Below are 20,893 nucleotides of genomic sequence, written 5' to 3'. Positions count from 1 at the left end.
CTGACAGCCCTCTGCGACGGCGGTAACAGACCCCCGGTACAAACACAAAATGGCGGAAATAAGTACGTAGCCACCCAGTACTGGTCCTTGACCCTTATGCTTTTTATACGGGGGTCCCTGTTAAAACACTGGAGCATGAAGGCCCCCATTTGCACTAAACTGGAAGCGGTGTGGTGGCCTGGCTCCTGCTCATCATCCAGGATAATGTCGTCCTCCTCATTCTCCTCTCCCCATCCACGCACAACAGGGATCCCAGAAAGGTTTAAAGCATGCTCTTCTTGGTCCTCCTCATCTGCCCCGGCACCATCTTCCTCTGACCCCTCTTCAGACTCCTGTTTTTGACTTGTCTCAGATAGAGTAGCCCCCCTGGGAATTCATCCAGCATTGCGACTTCCTCATCTTCCTGCTCGTCCGCGGCTTGACACGACGCAATGCACGCTCCATAAAGAAGGCATAAGGTACCATGTCACTGATGGCACCATGGCTGCGTCGCGCATGAGCAGCCACTGGCGCAGTGAAAAAAAACCAAGCTCCCAGAACCTGTTCTGCCGCAGAGTTCGTATAGGTAGTCATTAACTGCACGTTTCTGCTGGAGCAGCCTATCAAGCATATAGAAGGTTGAGTTCCATCGCGTCAGACAATCGCAAATAAGATGTCTGACCGGCATATTGTGTCGCCGCTGAATGTCAGCAAGACGAGCCATGGCCGTGTAAGATCTTCTGAAATGGCCAGAGATTTTCCTTGCCTGCTGCAAGATGTCCTGGACCCCAGGGTATTTGACAAGAAATCGCTGCACGACCAAGTTTAAGATGTGTGCCATGCATGGCACGTGCATCATTTTGCCCTGTTTCAATGCGCTAAGCAGATTGGCACCGTTGTCACACACCACTTTACCAACTGTCAAATTGAGCAGTGTTAGCCACTGATCTGCCTGTGAACGCAAAGCTGAAAGGAGTGCCGGGCCAGTGTGGCTCTTGGCTTCCAGGCACAACAGACGCAGCACGGCATTGCAACGTGGAGGATGGAGTAGGAGAAGAAGAGTCAGGCCTGCATGCAATCCGTGGCAGTAAAACCAAATCTACACGGGTGCCACGGGTTGCATGCTTGACGGCCATCAGAAGGTTCACCCAGTGGGCAGTAAAAGTGATATACCTTCCCTGCCTGTGTTTGCTAGACCACGTGTCTGTGGTCAGATGTATCTTGGCACGGACACTGTGTGCCAGAGATACATTCACTTGCCGCTGAACATGGTCATAGAGCTCTGGGATGCCCTTCTGTGACAAATACTTCCTTCCTGGGACCTTCCATTGTGGTGTTCCAATGGGCACAAATTTTCGAAAGGCCTCCGAGTCCACCAGTTTATATGGCAGTAGTTGGCGGGCTATGAGTTCTGACAAGCCAGCCATCAACCGTTGGGCAAGAGGGTTATCCGGCGTTATCATTTTTTTACGCTCGAACATTTGGCCCACGGAAGCCTGCCTTTTTCCAGAAAAACGTGAGGATGGCATGATGGAAGGTGGAGTGGAGGACAATTGTGAGGGGAGAGGAGAAGGAGAAGTAGAAGATGAGGCTGGATGGTGAGAGCCTGCAGTGTGGCTGTGTGGGTTCCGTTGCTCCCACTGGGCTCGGTGATGGCTGCTCATGTGCCTTCTTAAGGCGGTCATCCCTAGGTGAGTGTTGGGCTTACCGCGACTAATGCGTTGACTGCAAAGATTGCAGATGGCAACGCTATTGTCAGCAGCGGACACGTTAAAAAAAGCCCACACTGCGGAGCCATGTGCCGGTGTCTTGGGAGCGCCAGATGTGACCGTACATGGTCGATGACTCGCTCCTGATACATTAGCAGTCTGCTTTGTCCCTCCTGTGCAATGTAAGTTATTCCTGCTTCTCCTCCCTATCTGCTGGTCCATATCTCCCTCTGAACTCCCCTCCTCTTCCTCTCTTGTGGGCACCCATATTACATCACTAGACACGTCATCATCAACGTCACCTTCCCCACCGCTATAAGTAGAGATCTCGGAGTAGACAGCAACACTGGGGACCAACCTCCTCCTTGGGCTGATCTGGGTACTGTCGTCAGACTGCTGAGTGGCGGTTGTTGCTACCTCCTCTTCCTGATCCAATGCCAAGAATGGCTGCGCATCGGTAATGTCTTGTGTTGGATTGGAAAATAATTCCTGTGACTCAAGCAGAAGGTATATGGTGGTGGTGGTGGTGTTGGTGGTATTGTCTTTGGGGGTGCACACAGCAGAGAGTGAAGAAGAGGGTTGCAAACGAGAGGATGAGGAGGGTGCAGAAGAGTAAGGCTGAGTGAGCCACTCAACCAAGACTGGTGCGTCCTTTGACATAATCACACGGGCCTTCTGCAATTTCCTACTTTGGCTCAAGTCTGTTGCTCCTGCAATACCCCTACCACCCCTGTGGCCTCTCCCTCTGCCGGTCATTTTTTAAATGACCCTGTGACAAAAGTCTCTAGAGAAGTGCAGTATGTATGTGGAAAGTATATTATACGTGTACAAGCCTATATACTGTACACCTATAAAAGGACCTTTGTGGACCTAGTAGCTAGTGATTTGCAGACTGTCCCTGCTCAGAACACCAAACTGTCCCTCAGTCCCTACACTGATAAAAGACAGCTGCAGAATTGGGCAGCACTCAGCAGCACAGTAGTCAGCAGTGCACCATAATATATTTTGTACATTTGAAAGAAAGTATATATTATATGTGTACAACCCTATATACTGTACACCTATACCAGTCCTTAAAAGGACCTTTGAGGACCTAATAGTAATAGCTAGTGATTAAACTGACTGTCCTTGCTCCACACAGCATCCTGTCCCTACACTGACAAAAGACAGTTGCAGAATTGGTCAGCAGTGCACTCAGCAATCGCCAGCACAGCAGTCAGCAGCAGTGCACCAGAACCCTATATACTGTACACCTATACCAGTCCTTAAAAGGACCTTTGTGGACCTAATAGCAATAGCTAGTGGTTAAACTGACTGTCCCTGCTCCACACAGCATCCTGTCCCTACACTGACAAAAGACAGTTGCAGAATTGGTCAGCAGTGCACTCAGCAATCACCAGCACAGCAGTCAGCAGCAGTGCACCAGAACCCTATATACTGTACACCTATACCAGTCCTTAAAAGGACTTTTGTGGACCTAATAGCTAGTGATTTGTGTCACTACAGTCTGTCCCTGCTCCACACAGCGTCCTGTCCCTACACTGACAAAAGACAGAATGTAAAATGGCCGCCAGATCAGGTCCATTTATAAGGTGGGGGAATGTCCAATTGTCCACGTGCTGAAATGTCTCAATTGGCTGTCCTGTACCCCATGATGGATGTGTCATCATTGGTCAAAGTTCTTCACAATGTAAACGCATATGTCTGCCGCGAGAACAGCGGCAGAAGTCCGCCGGTTTGGTGAATCGCGAACGACCAACATTCGCCGTGAACCGATCACCGGGGGAACCGCAAGGCCATCTCTAGTCAAACGTGTCCGATCTGTATCAGTCCTGATAAATGTCGCAGTCCTGATATCACTAGTAAAAAAAAAATAATAATAATACAAATGCCATAAATCTTTCCCCTATTTTGTAGACGCTATAATCTTTGCGCAAACCAAGCAATATACGCTTATTTCGATTTTTATTACCAAAAATATGTAGAAGAATACATATCGGCCCAAAATGAGGAAAATAAATTAGCTTTTTTTTTTAAAAAAAATTGGGCATATTTATTATAGCAAAAAGTACAAAATATTGTGTTTTTTTCAAAATTGTTGCTTTTTTTTGTTTATAGAGCAAAAAATAAAAACCGCAGCGGAGATCAAATACCACCAAAAGAAAGCTCTATTTGTGGGAAAAAAAGGACGCAATTTTGTTTGGGTACAACGTCGCACGAACGCGCAATTGTCAGATAAAGAGACGCAGTGCCGAATAGCAAAACATGGCCTGGTCATTGAGCAGCCAAATCTTCCGGGGCTGAAGTGGTTAAGATAGCAGAAATAATGACATCTGTAACTCATTAGCTAAACCATTGTGTGGTGTTTTGGCTAACTATTTGGGCCATTGTTAATGTGGTGAGTGACCTCCTTCTCAAGTGTATAAAAGCCTGTATTCTTGTTCAAATAAACAGTTCTTATTCTGGTTCACTCCAAAACTGGTGCTGTCTAGTTCTTGGGGTAAATATAGCCAGATCCACCGGTCTCGTGATCCAGAGCTTGGGAAGCAGCTTCTTGGCGGAGATACCCAGTCAGGGTGTCCGGAGTCCGTCACAGGTTCTATCTCACCTCTAAGTTAAGACTTGTCATTCCCTTACTTAATTTAATGCCCATAATGACTGGCCAGTCTTCTCTACTTGTGCCTATACCCTCTTGCCTCTAAACTACTTTATCTAGCAGATGTGTACTACATATACCTGTGAACACTCCGATGGAGAGTAGACAAAATAACATATAGCCACCAATCAATACAATTTGATGCATACAAAGCACAGTGGTGTACTGGTTAGCACTTTTGCCTAGGAGTAAGAAGCGTCGCTGGTTTGAATCCCAACAACTCTACCTGCCTGGAGTTTGCATGTTCTCCCTGTGCCTGCATGGGTTTCCTCCGGGTACTCCGGTTTCCTCCCACACTCCAAAGACATGTGGTTAGTTTAAGTGGCTTCTGTACAAAAATGACCCTAGTATATGAATGGGGACCTTGGATTGTGGGCTCCTTGAGGGTAGGGACCGATGTGAGTGTGCAATGTACAGGGATAGGGACAATTGTAGACACTCAGTCAGGTTGAACTGGATGGACTGGTGTATTTATTCAACCTTACTAACTATGATTAAGGGGGGTAAAATAGGTACCCTTTGTCCCGAAAATGTCTTACCGATCAAGGAAGTCTGATAACTCAAATGTAAGCAAAAGGCTGATTATCAGAAACTCCTGGATTGTCTAAAGCTCCTCGTTTTGGATTCTCAAGGCCACATGTAAATCACCTCCTAGGCAAAGCTCGCCATCTGATATGGAAGTTTATTGATAGGCAACTCCTATACTCATATTGATTAGTGGTTCTAAATTAATAATAACTTTTGAAATAACTGTTGTTTTTATTATGACACAATTGAAGGTTTTTATACACATGATTACGTAGGTATCAAATGAATATTACAATTGTACTTGTATGGTTACAAGGGGCGTAACATAGGCAGGCTAATTCCAATCAGGACTCGAAAGAATGCAAACATGCAATAAAAACATTATTAGTGCCGTGTGCAATACATACAAAATAGAATACAATTATATACAGAACTTACACATTTTCTCTACAGTAAAAACATGTCCCCAAATGACCTCTTTTTGTAAAGGAGACACCAGTGCTGGGGTTTAATAATGCGTCCGCTGACACCAGTGCTGGGGGTTAATAATGCATCCGCTAACACCAGTGCTGGGGGTTAATAATGCGTCCGCTAACACGAGTGCTGGGGGTTAATAATGTGTCCGCTAACACCAGTGCTGGGGTTTAATAATAGATAATAGGGTTTAATAATGCGACCGCTGACACCAGCCTTGAGGACTGGAAATGAGAAACATTGATCTAGATACACCACGTCTATCGGCTATCCTTTATCTGGATGGCAACTCACCCCCTCATAGAAGGTTAGTAGATTTGGTTTGGCAAGAACGATTCAGGAATCCATGCTGATTACTGCTTATGATACCGATCTCATTCCTAAAATCTTGTATACAGTCTCCTCATCATCCCCTTCAAAAGCTTGCATACTATTGATGTTAGGCTGCCATAAACCTGGTACTTTCAGGAACAGCATGCGTTTCTCTTTACAATAAAAGTGGTCTCTGGGACGGATTCAACCGCAAGATCACTTTTAGCGGTGGCGGGAGAGGGGGGGCCCCACCCTCCAAGGTGGCCAGTGAAATATATGATGGACTCATCTACATAGATGGTTTGTTGGGGCATATAAACATCTGCAAATTTCTGGGAGGGGTAGTTTATGAGGGGCAGAATTTTGTATAGCTGATCATATTCACGGTCACTCCGCGGATGACAAAGTGTGATCACTAAAATGCATAAAACGCATTATAGTCTCATATCTATGCCTGGGCATTGCAGCAGAGAACACGGGCATATGATGAATCAGGTCTCTGGGGAGTTGTTAAATTTGCGGTTTCCACCTGAATTCCGGGTTGGGCAGTGAATGGGGTGGGGAGGGGGGGTAATACGAGCACTGCACAATCTATGGTCTGCCAATCAGGACTTGCAAGCACATCTGGAAGAACACTATGGGCTCTATGGGTCTAAGGTTGAATTATTGGTGGCTGTGGGATGCTACTAATGCTAGCCACCTCACCAGCTTGGACTGGATTTGTGGGACTCGCCAGGTCAGCACAAAAAACTTCTGTCCTGGTATGTAAAAGACTAGGATGTACTAGGCCGCTGGTACCTGCCAGCTCACCAAAAGGTATTGCGGCACTAGTACCGACATCCCGCTGCATATAAGACAAATCAAGTGTTCCTAGCACTTCAGCTACCCCGGGGTCGGGTACACCTGGACCTTAGCAGGAACCTCTCCTCCATCCTCTGAGCAGGGTGCCATTGCTCTCTACAGGTTCGGAGCCTGATTCTGTCAGCGAGGACTCCTTCGCTCTCAGCTGTCATACTCAGAAGCATGTAGGCCTCTTCACTAGAGTATATTTGTTGGGACATTTCACAGGTACCTAGTGCGAAAAAGAGCTCCTGCCATCCTTCTGTATATAGGTTGGTTGTGAGGCACAGTGGGTGCAAGGTGGAAGGTATTGGGCGCCAGACACTTCTTGAATACAAAAGGAGATGTTTATTTCTCTTACAAACTTTTTTTTTTTTTTTAGGGGAAAGAGGGTTAGGGCCAGGACACCCTTAAGTAGTTGCAAGATTAATTAGCAGACTCTGAGACTTCCATAGGACAGCCATCCAGCAAGAAACCACATCTGCACGTGTGGGAATGCTGTCTCCTATGGCAACGGTCTTTAACAGTTCCTCACATAAAGCACAACAGTTCTCTCAGCTTCTCTACAGTCGCTCCTTGTAGTTCTTCAGCCCACTGAGCTCCCGGTCTCTCACTAGGCCCTCTGATTCACCGACTCTGAATCCCTTGAACTCCTCCAATCTTCACGGTGGCATCTTCCTCAAGAGTGACCCCCACCTCTCTGCTGGGTCGCAAGCTTGGCACTCCAGATATTTTCTCAAGCTGCACCTCACCTCTCTGCTCGGTCCCTGGCTTGATACACAAAGCTGTTCTACAAGCCTCGCCTCCGCTGGTTGGGTCCCTGGCTTGGCACACAAGGCTGTTCTACAAGCCTCACCTCCGCTGGTTGGGTCCCTGGCTTGATACACAAGGCTGTTCTACAAGCTTCGCCTCCGCTGGTTGGTTTCCTGGCTTGATACACAAGGCTGTTCTACAAGCCTCACCTCCGCTGGTTGGGTTCCTGGCTTGATACAGAAGGCTGTTCTACAAGCCTCACCTCCGCTGGTTGGTTTCCTGGCTTGATACACAAGGCTGTTCTACAAGCCTCACCTCCGCTGGTTGGGTTCCTGGCTTGACACACAAGGCTGTTCTACAAGCCTCACCTCCGCTGGTTGGGTCCCTGGCTTGACACACAAGGCTGTTCTACAAGCTTCACCTCCGCTGGTTGGGTTCCTGGCTTGATACAGAAGGCTGTTCTACAAGCCTCACCTCCGCTGGTTGGGTCCCTGGCTTGGCACACAAGGCTGTTCTACAAGCCTCACCTCCGCTGGTTGGGTCCCTGGCTTGGCACACAAGGCTGTTCTACAAGCCTCACCTCCGCTGGTTGGGTCCCTGGCTTGACACACAAGGCTGTTCTACAAGCCTCACCTCCGCTGGTTGGGTTCCTGGCTTGATACACAAGGCTGTTCTACAAGCCTCGCCTCCGCTGGTTGGGTCCCTGGCTTGGCACACAAGGCTGTTCTACAAGCCTCACCTCCGCTGGTTTGGTCCCTGGCTTCATACACAAGGCTGTTCTACAAGCGTCACCTCCGCTGGTTGGGTCCCTGGCTTGACACACAAGGCTGTTCTACAAGCCTCACCTCCGCTGGTTTGGTCCCTGGCTTCATACACAAGGCTGTTCTACAAGCCTCACCTCCGCTGGTTGGGTCCCTGGCTTGATACACAAGGCTGTTCTACAAGCCTCACCTCCGCTGGTTGGGTCCCTGGCTTGACACACAAGGCTGTTCTACAAGCCTCACCTCCGCTGGTTTGGTCCCTGGCTTCATACACAAGGCTGTTCTACAAGCCTCACCTCCGCTGGTTGGGTCCCTGGCTTGATACACAAGGCTGTTCTACAAGCCTCACCTCCGCTGGTTGGGTCCCTGGCTTGACACACAAGGCTGTTCTACAAGCCTCACCTCCGCTGGTTTGGTCCCTGGCTTCATACACAAGGCTGTTCTACAAGCCTCACCTCCGCTGGTTGGGTCCCTGGCTTGATACACAAGGCTGTTCTACAAGCCTCACCTCCGCTGGTTGGGTTCCTGGCTTGATCACCACCTAAAGCTTCTCGATTCTCCACCATGCCCGTTCTCTGAGAATACTGCTCCCGTACTTGCTTCAGTTACACACTGAGGTCCCTGGTAATAAGGTGGTTGGTCTCTTTGTGGCGAAAACTTCCCCTCTACCTCCGACCATGATAAGTTCTCCAGCTGGCAGAACCGTCACTTCTGGTTGGACTGCAAGCCGCGGTCCCAACCCTGCGCTGGTCTCTTATATCTGGACAGGACCTCAGACAGCCAAGCAGCCAGATGTGCCCAGGATAGGCCCAATCTCCGGCCTACCCAGGTGGCACAGAACCCTGACTCCAACCGAATATATAGGTTCTCCCAGCAATCCAAGGGATTCAAGAAAGCCCCTGCCCATTGGCTGAGATACCCCATATACCCATAACCTGACCATGGGTTGCCCTTCTCATATCTAGCAACACCAAGTACCTGGCCATCTAGTGGTAGAAGAGAAAAGTGCAGCAAGGCCAAACTTAATAGATCTCTAACAATCAACCAGGATAACTACTCCTGGCAAGTAAATTTGTGAGGCACAACCCTGCCTAAACTCCAGGGTGCTACACAAATAAAACTTACCTGCTAGTGCTAGAAGAGATCAGGCCTGATTCAGCCAACACTGCGGTTATGTGTGCAATGTATCAGAGGTGTCGGTGATCTACTGACACTGCACTTGTTGGGGGGCAGAAGGGCTGATCTGCTAATGCTGCGTTATTAGGGACACTATACTAAGGGGGGACACTAATATAGTTCTGTTCATGATCAGGATATTGATCCATACAGACACTATACTAGTAATGGTGGTGATCAGGATATTGATCCATACAGACACTACACTAGTAATGGTGATCAGGATATTGATCCATACAGACTCTATACTAGTAATAGCGGTGATCAGGATATTGACCCATACAGACACTATACTAGTAATGGCGGTGATCAGGATATTGACCCATACAGACACTATACTAGTAATGGCGGTGATCAGGATATTGATCCATACAGACACTATACTAGTAATAGCGGTGATCAGGATATTGATCCATACAGACGCTATACTAGTAATGGCGGTGATCAGGATATTGATCCATACAGACACTACACTAGTAATGGTGATCAGGATATTGATCCATACAGACACTATACTAGTAATAGCGGTGATCAGGATATTGATCCATACAGACACTATACTAGTAATAGCGTTGATCAGGATATTGATCCATACAGACTCTACTAGTAATGGTGGTGATCAGGATATTGACCCATACAGACACTATACTAGTAATGGCCGTGATCAGGATATTAATCCATACAGACACTATACTAGTAATAGCGGTGATCAGGATATTGATCCATACAGACAATATACTAGTAATGGTGGTGATCAGGATATTGATCCATACAGACACTATATTAGTAATGGTGGTGATCAGGATATTGACCCATACAGACACTATACTAGTAATGGTGGTGATCAGGATATTGATCCATACAGACACTATACTAGTAATGGTGGTGATCAGGATATTGACCCATACAGACACTATACTAGTAATGGCGGTGATCAGGATATTAATCCATACAGACACTATACTAGTAATGGCGGTGATCAGGATATTGATCCATACAGACACTATACTAGTAATAGCGGTGATCAGGATATTGACCCATACAGACACTATACTAGTAATGGCGGTGATCAGGATATTGATCCATACAGACACTATACTAGTAATGGCGGTGATCAGGATATTGATCCATACAGACACTATACTAGTAATGGCGGTGATCAGGATATTGATCCATACAGACACTATACCAGTAATGGCGGTGATCAGGATATTGATCCATACAGACACTATACTAGTAATGGTGGTGATCAAGATATTGATCCATACAGACACTATACTAGTAATAGCGGTGATCAGGATATTGATCTATACAGACACTACACTAGTAATGGTGATCAGGATATTGATCCATACAGACACTATACTAGTAATAGCGTTGATCAGGATATTGATCCATACAGACTCTATACTAGTAATGGTGGTGATCAGGATATTGACCCATACAGACACTATACTAGTAATGGCGTTGATCAGGATATTGATCCATAAAGACACTATACTAGTAATGGCGGTGATCAGGATATTAATCCATACAGACACTATACTAGTAATAGCGGTGATCAGGATATTAATCCATATAGACACTATACTAGTAATAGCGGTGATCAGGATATTGATCCATAAAGACACTATACTAGTAATGGCGGTGATCAGGATATTGATCCATACAGACACTATACTAGTAATAGCGGTGATCAGGATATTGATCTATACAGACACTACACTAGTAATGGTGATCAGGATATTGATCCATACAGACACTATACTAGTAATAGCGTTGATCAGGATATTGATCCATACAGACTCTATACTAGTAATGGTGGTGATCAGGATATTGACCCATACAGACACTATACTAGTAATGGCGTTGATCAGGATATTGATCCATACAGACACTATACTAGTAATGGCGGTGATCAGGATATTAATCCATACAGACACTATACTAGTAATAGCGGTGATCAGGATATTAATCCATATAGACACTATACTAGTAATAGCGGTGATCAGGATATTGATCCATAAAGACACTATACTAGTAATGGCGGTGATCAGGATATTGATCCATACAGACACTATACTAGTAATAGCGGTGATCAGGATATTGATCCATACAGACACTATACTAGTAATGGTGGTGATCAGGATATTGATCCATACAGACACTATACTAGTAATGGTGGTGATCAGGATATTGATCCATACAGACACTATACTAGTAATGACGGTGATCAGGATATTGATCCATACAGACACTATACTAGTAATGTTGATGATTAGGATCCTATAACGTGAGTGCGATAGTGTGCGGACAATCTAATGCTAGCTGACCCTGGCACTATCTGATGTAACAAGTGACCTTAATACAGCAATTGGTGAAAAATACTGTACACTGACGCTGTACTAATGGCACTGGTTGGGTGACAGGGGTGATCAAAGGGTGAATGAGGGCAATCAATGGGGTTAAATGTGCCAATCTAAGGTGTGTGGGTGTAAAGTGTGGTGATTATACTCACAGTGTGTTGTTCTCTTCTCTTCCTGAACAGAAAAGGACTCAGGAAGAGAAGAAATCACAAGATAGCTCCCCGTGTTTACAAAATAAAACACAGGAGTGATTTGTCATTGGCTGCAGGTTATCAGCAGGGTACGGGGCAAAATCATTGGCTGTGACCTGCTGACAAACTTGTCCTACAGCCAATGACAGTGGAGGTTTCTGGGTGTGCGCGTGCATGGGTGCGGACCCGGGAGAAAGCCATGACATAAAAGTACATTACCAGACCTGTATGAGCCGCCCATCCATTGTATTTTTACAACACTTCATCCATGTCTTTGGTGATCTCTGATCTCCTTATGAACTGTTTCTTCCATGATGAAGATCAGCCATGGAGTATATCTGAGGTGTATATCAGGGGGTGCTCCTTCCCCACATGAGAGCTGTGATGTCCAGCAACATTCATATAGAAGACATTTCCCGCACTCAAGGCACTAATACACCTCGAGGGTTGTGTGGGATCCCTGATGTACAGGAAGACAGGACTTCAGTGAGGAACAATTCCCTCACTCAGGACAGGAATATGACTTCTCCCCCGTGTGAGATCTCTGATGTGTGAAAAGACTGGACTTCTGTGAAAAACATTTCCCACACTCAGGACAGGAATACGGCTTCTCCCCCGTGTGAGATCTCTGATGTGTGTAAAGATTGGACTTCTGTGAAAAACATTTCCCACACTCAGGACAGGAATACGGCTTCTCCCCTGTGTGAGATCTCTGATGTGTGGAAAGACTGGACTTCACTGAAAAACATTTCCCACACTCAGGACAGGAATAGGGCTTCTCCCCTGTGTGAGATCTCTGATGTGTGTCAAGACTGCACTTCACTGAAAAACATTTCCCACACTCAGGACAGGAATACGGCTTCTCCCCCGTGTGAGATCTCTGATGTGTGTAAAGCTTAGACTTCTCTGAAAAACATTTCCCGCACTCAGGATAGGAATACGGCTTCTCCCCCGTGTGAGATCTCTGATGTGCGAAAAGACTGGACTTCTGTGAAAAACATTTCCCGCACTCAGGACAGGAATACGGCTTCTCCCCTGTGTGAGATCTTTGATGTGTGGAAAGATGGGACTTCTCTGAAAAACATTTCCAGCACTCAGGACAGGAATACGGCTTCTCCCCCGTGTGAGATCTTTGATGGGTGAAAAGATTGGACTTCTGTGAAAAACATTTCCCACACTCAGGACAGGAATACGGCTTCTCCCCTGTGTGAGATCTCTGATGTGTGGAAAGATGGGACTTATCTGAAAAACATTTCCAGCATTCAGGACAGGAATATGGCTTCTCCCCTGTGTGAGATCTCTGATGTTTGTAAAGATTGGACTTCTGTTTAAAACATTTCCCGCACTCAGGACAGGAATACGGCTTCTCTCCTGTGTGAGATCTTATATGCACATTAAGATTGGATTTAAAACGGAAACACTTCCCGCACTCAGTACAGGAAAAGCTCTTCTCTGTTGGAAGGACGGCCCCGTCCCGCACAGTCTGAGGTTCCTCGGGATAAGAGGAATACGATGGTCCGGCACCGTCACGCACAGTCTGAGGTTCCTCGGGATAAGAGGAATACGATGGTCCGGCACCGTCCCGCACAGTCTGAGGTTCCTCGGGATAAGAGGAATACGATGATCCGGCACCGTCCCTCACAGTCTGAGGTTCCTCGGGATAAGAGGAATACGATGGTCCGGCACCGTCCCGCACAGTCTGAGGTTCCTCGGGATAAGAGGAATACGATGATCCGGCACCGTCCCGCACAGTCTGAGGTTCCTCGGGATAAGAGGAATACGATGGTCCGGCACCGTCCCGCACAGTCTGAGGTTCCTCGGGATAAGAGGAATACGATGGTCCGGCACCGTCCCGCACAGTCTGAGGTTCCTCGGGATAAGAGGAATACGATGATCCGGCACCGTCCCGCACAGTCTGAGGTTCCTCGGGATAAGAGGAATACGATGGTCCGGCACCGTCCCGCACAGTCTGAGGTTCCTCGGGATAAGAGGAATACGATGGTCCATCTACACTGTGTGGTGCCAGATGGACATTTGAGGTAGTCGGGTTTTCTCCTGGACTATACTGTGTGATGTCCTCATCTTCTACTTTACAGTCTGGAGACAAAGTGAGACAATCCTCTGAGGTTTTCCTCATTTCCCGTCCATCTACTAAAATAGAAATACAAAGATTATTACTAGACATGAGCTGATTGGTTCCCCTAAACCAGGACTCCGCCCACATCCGGCAGCTTTGTCTCTGAGGATCTTACAATTCCCCCCTCAAGGTAACTAGTAAATGGGTCCTCTGATCTCCTACCAGATCATTTCTTTATTCATGGACCTTAGTCAGAGAGGGAGGAAACAACGAGAACTGTCTTCTATAGGAGTGACAGTGATGAGGGGATTATAGAACGAGTGTCCCCTCCCCCTCTATCACTCATTGCCATCTTCCCAACACAAGACGTCCTGCACTTCCTTATTTAGTCCATGATTTAGTCATGAATAGGGATGAGCCGAACACCCCCCTGTTCGGTTCGCACCAGAACCTGCGCACAGACCTAAACTTCGTGTGAACTTTAGAACCCTATTAAAGTCTATGGGACTCGAACGTTCACAATCTAAAGTGCTCATTTTAAAGGCTAAAATGCAAGTTACTGTCCTAAAAAGTGTTTGGGGACCCGGGTCCTGCCCCAGGGGACATGGATCAATGCAAAAAAAAGTTTTAAAAACGGCCGTTTTTTCAGGAGCAGTGATTTTAATAATGATTAAAGTGAAACAATAAAAGTGTAATATTCCTTTAAAGCGGTAGTAAACCCAGTTTCAAAAAACAGTTACATTCCCGGCATGCCGGAAATGCTAACTTTCACATTGGTTGTGCTCTCAACCAAACTTTCAAACCATCCAATGGCTGGTTTCATAACTGATCACATGTGCAGCATCATGTCAGTTGAAGAATCATTAGAGGCCAAGATGGCAGCTTCCTTGACTGAAAATGATAGAAGGGTTTACTTCCACTTTAAATTTCGTAGCTGGGGGTGTCTATAGTATGCCTGTGAAGGGGCGCATGTTTCCCGTGCTTAGAACTGTCCCTGTACAAAGTGTCATTTGTGCAGGAAAAAAAGTCTTTTAAAATCACTTGCGGCTAAATTGTCGGGTCCCGTAATACAGATGCAGGTTTCTGTTACATCAGAGGGGACGGGGTCACCCACACGTCACTGGGGAACCCCTGGCTTGCCTCTCCAGCGTCAGAGGGGCGGGGTCAGGTGACGGGTGGCCCCGCCCTCCTAATATAAGAAACGTCAGTGCTGGGATCTCTGCAGTGTCTCCGGAGTGGAGACAGAAGAAGGATGTATGGACAGCGCTGGACTGAGAGATCCCCCGTCACTGGATATAATGATCCATCGCTGGACCCCGGAGACCCGTCGCTGGATAGCAAGAGTGGATTACCACCGCTGGAATCTTTTTTTTATTTTTTTTATTTTTAATAAAGGAATTTTTCAAAAGTGTGTTTGTCTTATTTAACCATTTTTTACACTTTCTTTGTGAAATGGTAGGTACCCCCTTACCATTTCAAACAGGGGGGTGCTGGGATCTGGGGGTCCCCTTGTTAAAGGGGGCTTCCAGATTCTGATAAGCCCCCCGCCCGCAGATCCCCACAACCACCGGCCAGGGTTGTGAGGATGAGGCCCTTGTCCTTATCAACATGAGGACAAGGTGCTTTGAGGGGTCACAGACCCCCAAAGCATCCTCCCAATGTTGAGGGTATGTGGCCTGGTACGGTTCAGGAGGGAGGGGGGGCCGCTCTCTCGTCCCCCCCTCTTTTCCTGTGGCCTGCCAGGTTGTGTGCTCGGATAAAGGGTCTGATATGGATTCTTAGGGGGACCCCCACGTCAATTTTTTTTTTATTTGACACGGGGTTCCCCTTAATATCCATGTCAGACCTGAAGGGCCTGGTAATTGAATTTAGGGGAACCCCCACACTTTTTTTTTTTTTTTATCAATGAATGAATGAATTGTCGGCTAATGCAGAGAACACTCATTGAGTGTTCTCTGTATTACGGGACCCGACAATAGCCGCAAGTGATTTTAAAAGACTTTTTTTCCTGCACAAATGACACTTTGTGCAGGGACAGTTCTAAGCAGCAGAAACATGAGCCCCTTCACAGGCATACTATAGATACCCCCCAGCTACGAAATTTAAAGGAATATTACACTTTTATTGTTTCACTTTAATCATTATTAAAATCACTGCTCCTGAAAAAACGGCCGTTTTTAAAACTTTTTTTTGCATTGATCCATGTCCCCTGGGGCAGGACCCGGGTCCCCAAACACTTTTTAGGACAGTAACCTGCATATTACCCTTTAAAATGAGCACTTTAGATTTCTCCCATAGACTTGTATAGGGTGTTCCGGCTTTTCGAATTTGCTGCGAACAGCCCAAATTGTTCACTGTTCGCTGAACAGCCAAACAGGCAATGTTCGAGTAGAACATGAGTTCAACTCGAACTCGAAGCTCATCCCTAGTCATGAATTACAGCGGGGCTGAGCCCCACCAGAGGTCAGAGAGTGAGGATGGGGGGAGAACAACCAAGATGAAGACTGGACTGATTCTGAAGACCCCCATCATTGGGTTATTGACTCCTCCCACATTATCACTTTCTGTTTAAGGTTCCAAAGTTTGAGGATGTTATCACATTATTATCACCATGTAAAAGTCTGTGCTCCAATCACATCATCAGATATAAAATGTCCAGCTGGTAGGAAATGGGTGTAACAAAAGAGAATACATATTATGTGTGTATATAGCAGTGGGGGAGGGGAGAGAGCAGAAGTCAGGACTATGTAATGTACAACATATTGTATGAGATACAACAGATAGGACTATATAGTATCAGAATGATGTAATGTATAACATAGAGTATATAGTGCAGGGGTCAGAATGATGTAATGTACAACATAGAGTATATAGTGCAGGGGTCAGGAGTATGTAATGTAGAATATAAAGTATACAGTGTAAGGGTCAGGACTCATAATATTGGTATTCAGTAATCAGTGGAAGATGAAATGATTACATGAGACAAGTTGCAGAGGTCCCACACCGCTGCCTCCCATCTCCTGAGACTGCACTCAGTGACTTGGGTCTGAGACTATACAGACATATCCCTCCACCCGGCACAGCCAGCAGACAACACAACAAGTAATCCTGGGGGGATTGTTCTGTCAGAGATCTTGTCATACCCGGGTATGGGGCAGAAGACCCAAATCACATACCCCAGGTGCCTAGATCTAGTAACATCTATGGGGAAAATGAACATTTTGCTGCCAGCTGATCCCCAGAATCTCCATAAATCCAGTCTAGATACATAAATTGTGTCGGCAGCACAGAGAAGGAAGATTATCGGAGAGAAATCCAGGAATACAGGACGGGGAACACAGCTCAGGAAAGTGACCAGGGGATTACAGGCTGATATCACCCAGCCCCCGCCCTACTCTGGACCAATCAGTGAGCAGTATGGGTGGAGGAATGGATTTAGTGTTAATGACCCACCTGTGCTGATCTCTGTAGGAGTGTCCTCCTCTATAAATGTCCCCGTTATTCCATCCTCCTCCATAGACTGCTGATCATCCCTCACATACCTCTCTTCTTCTTCTGATTTCACCTCAAATTCTATATCCATTGGATCTCCACTCTAAACCAAGAAAATGAGAGAGAATATCATCTGTAAGATAGAAGATTTATTATTGTGACATCACATAGAAAATCCACACATCATCTCTAGGAGTCCATGTTCTAGATGCTCCGTCCCACCAACCTTGTAACAGTGGGGGATGGTGTGATCTTCGTGTGTGGAATCCCGGGAATACAGAGGACGGGGACATCTCTCTGGTGGGTTCCTGGTATTATGTGGCCCCATCATGAAATCCTTATACAGATCCGCGTTTCCTTCAAAAAACTCCTTCATCGCCCTATACTGCTCATCCGCCATTTTAAACTCTTCTTGAGCATCAACTTTAGACTCTCTCAGGTTTCCTCTCTGAATATATAATAAAAATGACATCAATGGTAACAATGCAGATAATGTACAGATCCTAATGATACTATCAGTGATTGTTCCTCATCTACCTGATGATGGTGGGGGATGGTGTGATCTTCCTGTGTGGAATCCCGGGAATACAGAGGACGGGGACATCTCTCTGGTGGGTTATCATTACTGGATCCATCTGTAGGAAACACACACACTGACTGAATACATTGTTTCTATGTGTTTATCAGATGATGGGGGATCTAGGTGGAGCCTCCGTACTGCTCTCTCCTTTACAATAAAGTCTCCTCTTACCCGGTGATGTGAGGGGCGGCTGATTGTCCATCATGACGTCCTTGTAGAGATCCTTGTGTCCTTCTAAATACTCCCACTCCTCCATGGAGAAATAGACAGTGACATCCTGACACCTTATAGGAACCTGACACACACAATGATACAGTCACCATCCAGACACATCCCTTGTCTGTTACTGGATAATGTCCCAGAATTCCCAGAATCCTCCTCACCTCTCCTCCATCATCTCTCTGGTGACTTCTAGAATCTTCTTTGTATTTCTCTATTCTATCAGGGAGGGAGGTGGAGGCAATGTGATGGTCATATGATCTCCAGACTTCACAGGAGGAAAACTCTAGATCTGAACACAAATAGTAAAATCAAATGATATTCCCAGAATCCTCCTCACCTCTCCATTCAGGTCTCCATTTTATTAAAGCCCCACTTCAGTCTGAGATATAATTTACCCCCACAGGACCCCCACACTATGCAGGTAAAATAATTCTGGTGTCATTACAACAGTCCTGTTTTCCTTGTGAGGATGCAAAGGGGCCGCCCACATCCTAAAACTATTACATAAAAAGAAAAGTGCCAGATGGAGGGACATCGGGAGGAGGGGCTATGAGGTCAGTGTGATGTCATAGCATTCTTCATTCCTAAGCACTAATAAAAGTGGTATAATCTGTTAGTATAGACGGATGAGGTGAGAAGGTGATTGGTGGTAGAGGTGACACATCTCCGAAATGAAGAGAATGTTCCGGCCCTGAAGGGGTTAATCTAGGTTCCCACACTATATATGTGTGTATCATCATCTGCTGGAGATAAAAGACATCACAGTGACTATGGAGGAAGAGGACGGACATGACGGGGGGTTACTGGGTGTAAATAGAAGATAAGATCTTATTACCTCCTCTGCTGCCTCTTCCAGCAACGTCTTCTCTCTACTTCCTCCCGACTCACCTCTCACCCGGAACTTCCTGTCTGTATCTTACATCACTTCCTGTCTTCCATAGAGACTTCCTGTCTGGGTAGAAGTGAGATCACCACCTTGTGGAGATCAGAGGAACTGCAGAAACATCTAGTAGTGTGAACACGGCCTTGTGCTCTGTGTGTATGTACTGTAAATCCTTATAGATGGGTCATCTCCACTCCCACCAAGGAGGATAGAAATATATTACTGCCTAGTCCAGCCTTTCTCAGCCAGGGTTCCTCCAAAGCTATTGTGGAGCCACTTATTAAGAGAATGTTGGAGGTCTGATGAGTGTGAGCACCAAGAGATCACGGGATTGGGGTTTGGGGAAGGAGGTGTTTTGTAGTCCACTACACACAGTTTGCTGGAGCATATACTGAGATTTGGAGGAAGAAGCTCTGGAGGTTTTGGAGACATTTATTGGTGGTGATTTCATTTATTAAAGTATAAAGGAGACGTTGGATGGACTTTGATGTCACTTTATGGTTTATCGATGAGGTGAAATGCGTAGATGATTTATCACAGAGGTTTTCACATCTTTTACTTTGATGATAAGAGGGTGGGATTTATGGATATAAGGGGAGGGGTCATTGTATTTATCACCCATCTCCCAATGTTGGATGATACAAGAAGCTGACACTCTATAGGAAGTCTTGTCTCTGCCAGCTGGCGAAATATTGACTCCCCGACCTTCCCAGATAGAACACTGCTTGGAGGACTGGAATAGTAATCTCCTTCATTGTTCTCAGATGGGAGTTTCATTGACTTGTACACAACTTCAGATTGTGTGTGTGGCCACAAAATTCTCTTTACTTTTTTACTGTTTTTTACTGTCATTTTGTGCTTCCTAAACCATTTCACTAATATTGTGAGACATAAAAAATTGGAGCTACCACCATTGTATTCTCTAATGCGGAAATGGGTGCTAATAGGCTGCAGGAGATCTGCTGAGACATAGAAAGGGAAATGGGTGCTAATAGGCTGCAGGAGATCTGATAAGAAAAAAGGAGGGGGTTAAAGAGATACAGATCTCCTGCAGCTTATCGCCACCCACCCCCCTTTTTCAGCAGATCTCTGCAGCCTATTAGCATCTATTTCTCCTACAGAGAATAAAATATTATTTTCCTTTATTTCATTTTATTTTTCTTACTAAGTTGTGTATTCATGTACCACCCCGCAGAACATGATACCCACCCACTAGAATATTATTCCCACCCACCAGAATATGATACCCACCCACCAGAATATTATACCTACGCGCCAGAACATAATACCCACCCACCACAACATTATACCCACCCACCACAACATTATACCCACCCACCAGAATATGATACCCACCCACCAGAATATGATACCCAGCCACCAGAACATTATACCCACCCACCAGAACATTATACCCACCCACCAGAACATTATACCCACCCACCAGAACATGATACCCACCCACCAGAACATGATACCCACCCACCAGAACATTATACCCACCCACCAGAACATTATACCCACCCACCAGAACATTATACCCACCCACCAGAACATGATACCCACCCACCAGAACATGATACCCACCCACCAGAACATGATACCCACCCACCACAACATTATACCCACCCACCAGAACATTATACCCACCCACCAGAACATTATACCCACACACCAGAACATGATACCCAATACCACCAGAACATGATACCCACCCACCAGAACATGATACCCACCCACCACAACATTATACCCACCCACCAGAACATGATACCCACCCACCACAACATTATACCCACCCACCAGAACATGATACCCACCCACCACAACATTATACCCACCCACCACAACATGATACCCACCCACCAGAACATGATACCCAATACCACCAGAA

The 20,893-nt window shown here is 46.1% G+C and overlaps 1 protein-coding gene across 1 annotated transcript in view; it reads right to left on the bottom strand.

The window, feature by feature from the left end:
- Positions 1–5,566: 5,566 nt before the first annotated feature.
- The window catches only part of LOC143989564 (uncharacterized), a 241,547-nt gene continuing 226,220 nt past the window's right edge, over positions 5,567–20,893 (bottom strand). The window contains exons 2-7 of the mRNA XM_077489743.1: positions 18,278–18,405; positions 18,066–18,189; positions 17,852–17,949; positions 17,541–17,762; positions 17,276–17,417; positions 5,567–13,896 (exon numbers count right to left, since the gene is read on the bottom strand). Of these exons, the coding sequence (XP_077345869.1) occupies positions 12,248–13,896; positions 17,276–17,417; positions 17,541–17,762; positions 17,852–17,949; positions 18,066–18,150 (2,196 nt within the window). The 5' untranslated portion in view covers positions 18,151–18,189; positions 18,278–18,405 and the 3' untranslated portion in view covers positions 5,567–12,247. The remainder of the gene's footprint in view (positions 13,897–17,275; positions 17,418–17,540; positions 17,763–17,851; positions 17,950–18,065; positions 18,190–18,277; positions 18,406–20,893) is intronic.

The sequence above is a fragment of the Lithobates pipiens genome, unplaced genomic scaffold (assembly GCF_037356315.1).
Source record: "Lithobates pipiens isolate NorthernLeopardFrog02 unplaced genomic scaffold, aLitPip1_a1.2 Scaffold_18, whole genome shotgun sequence".
NCBI lineage: Eukaryota > Metazoa > Chordata > Amphibia > Anura > Ranidae > Lithobates > Lithobates pipiens.
This window is presented reverse-complemented; position numbering and strand designations above follow the sequence as displayed.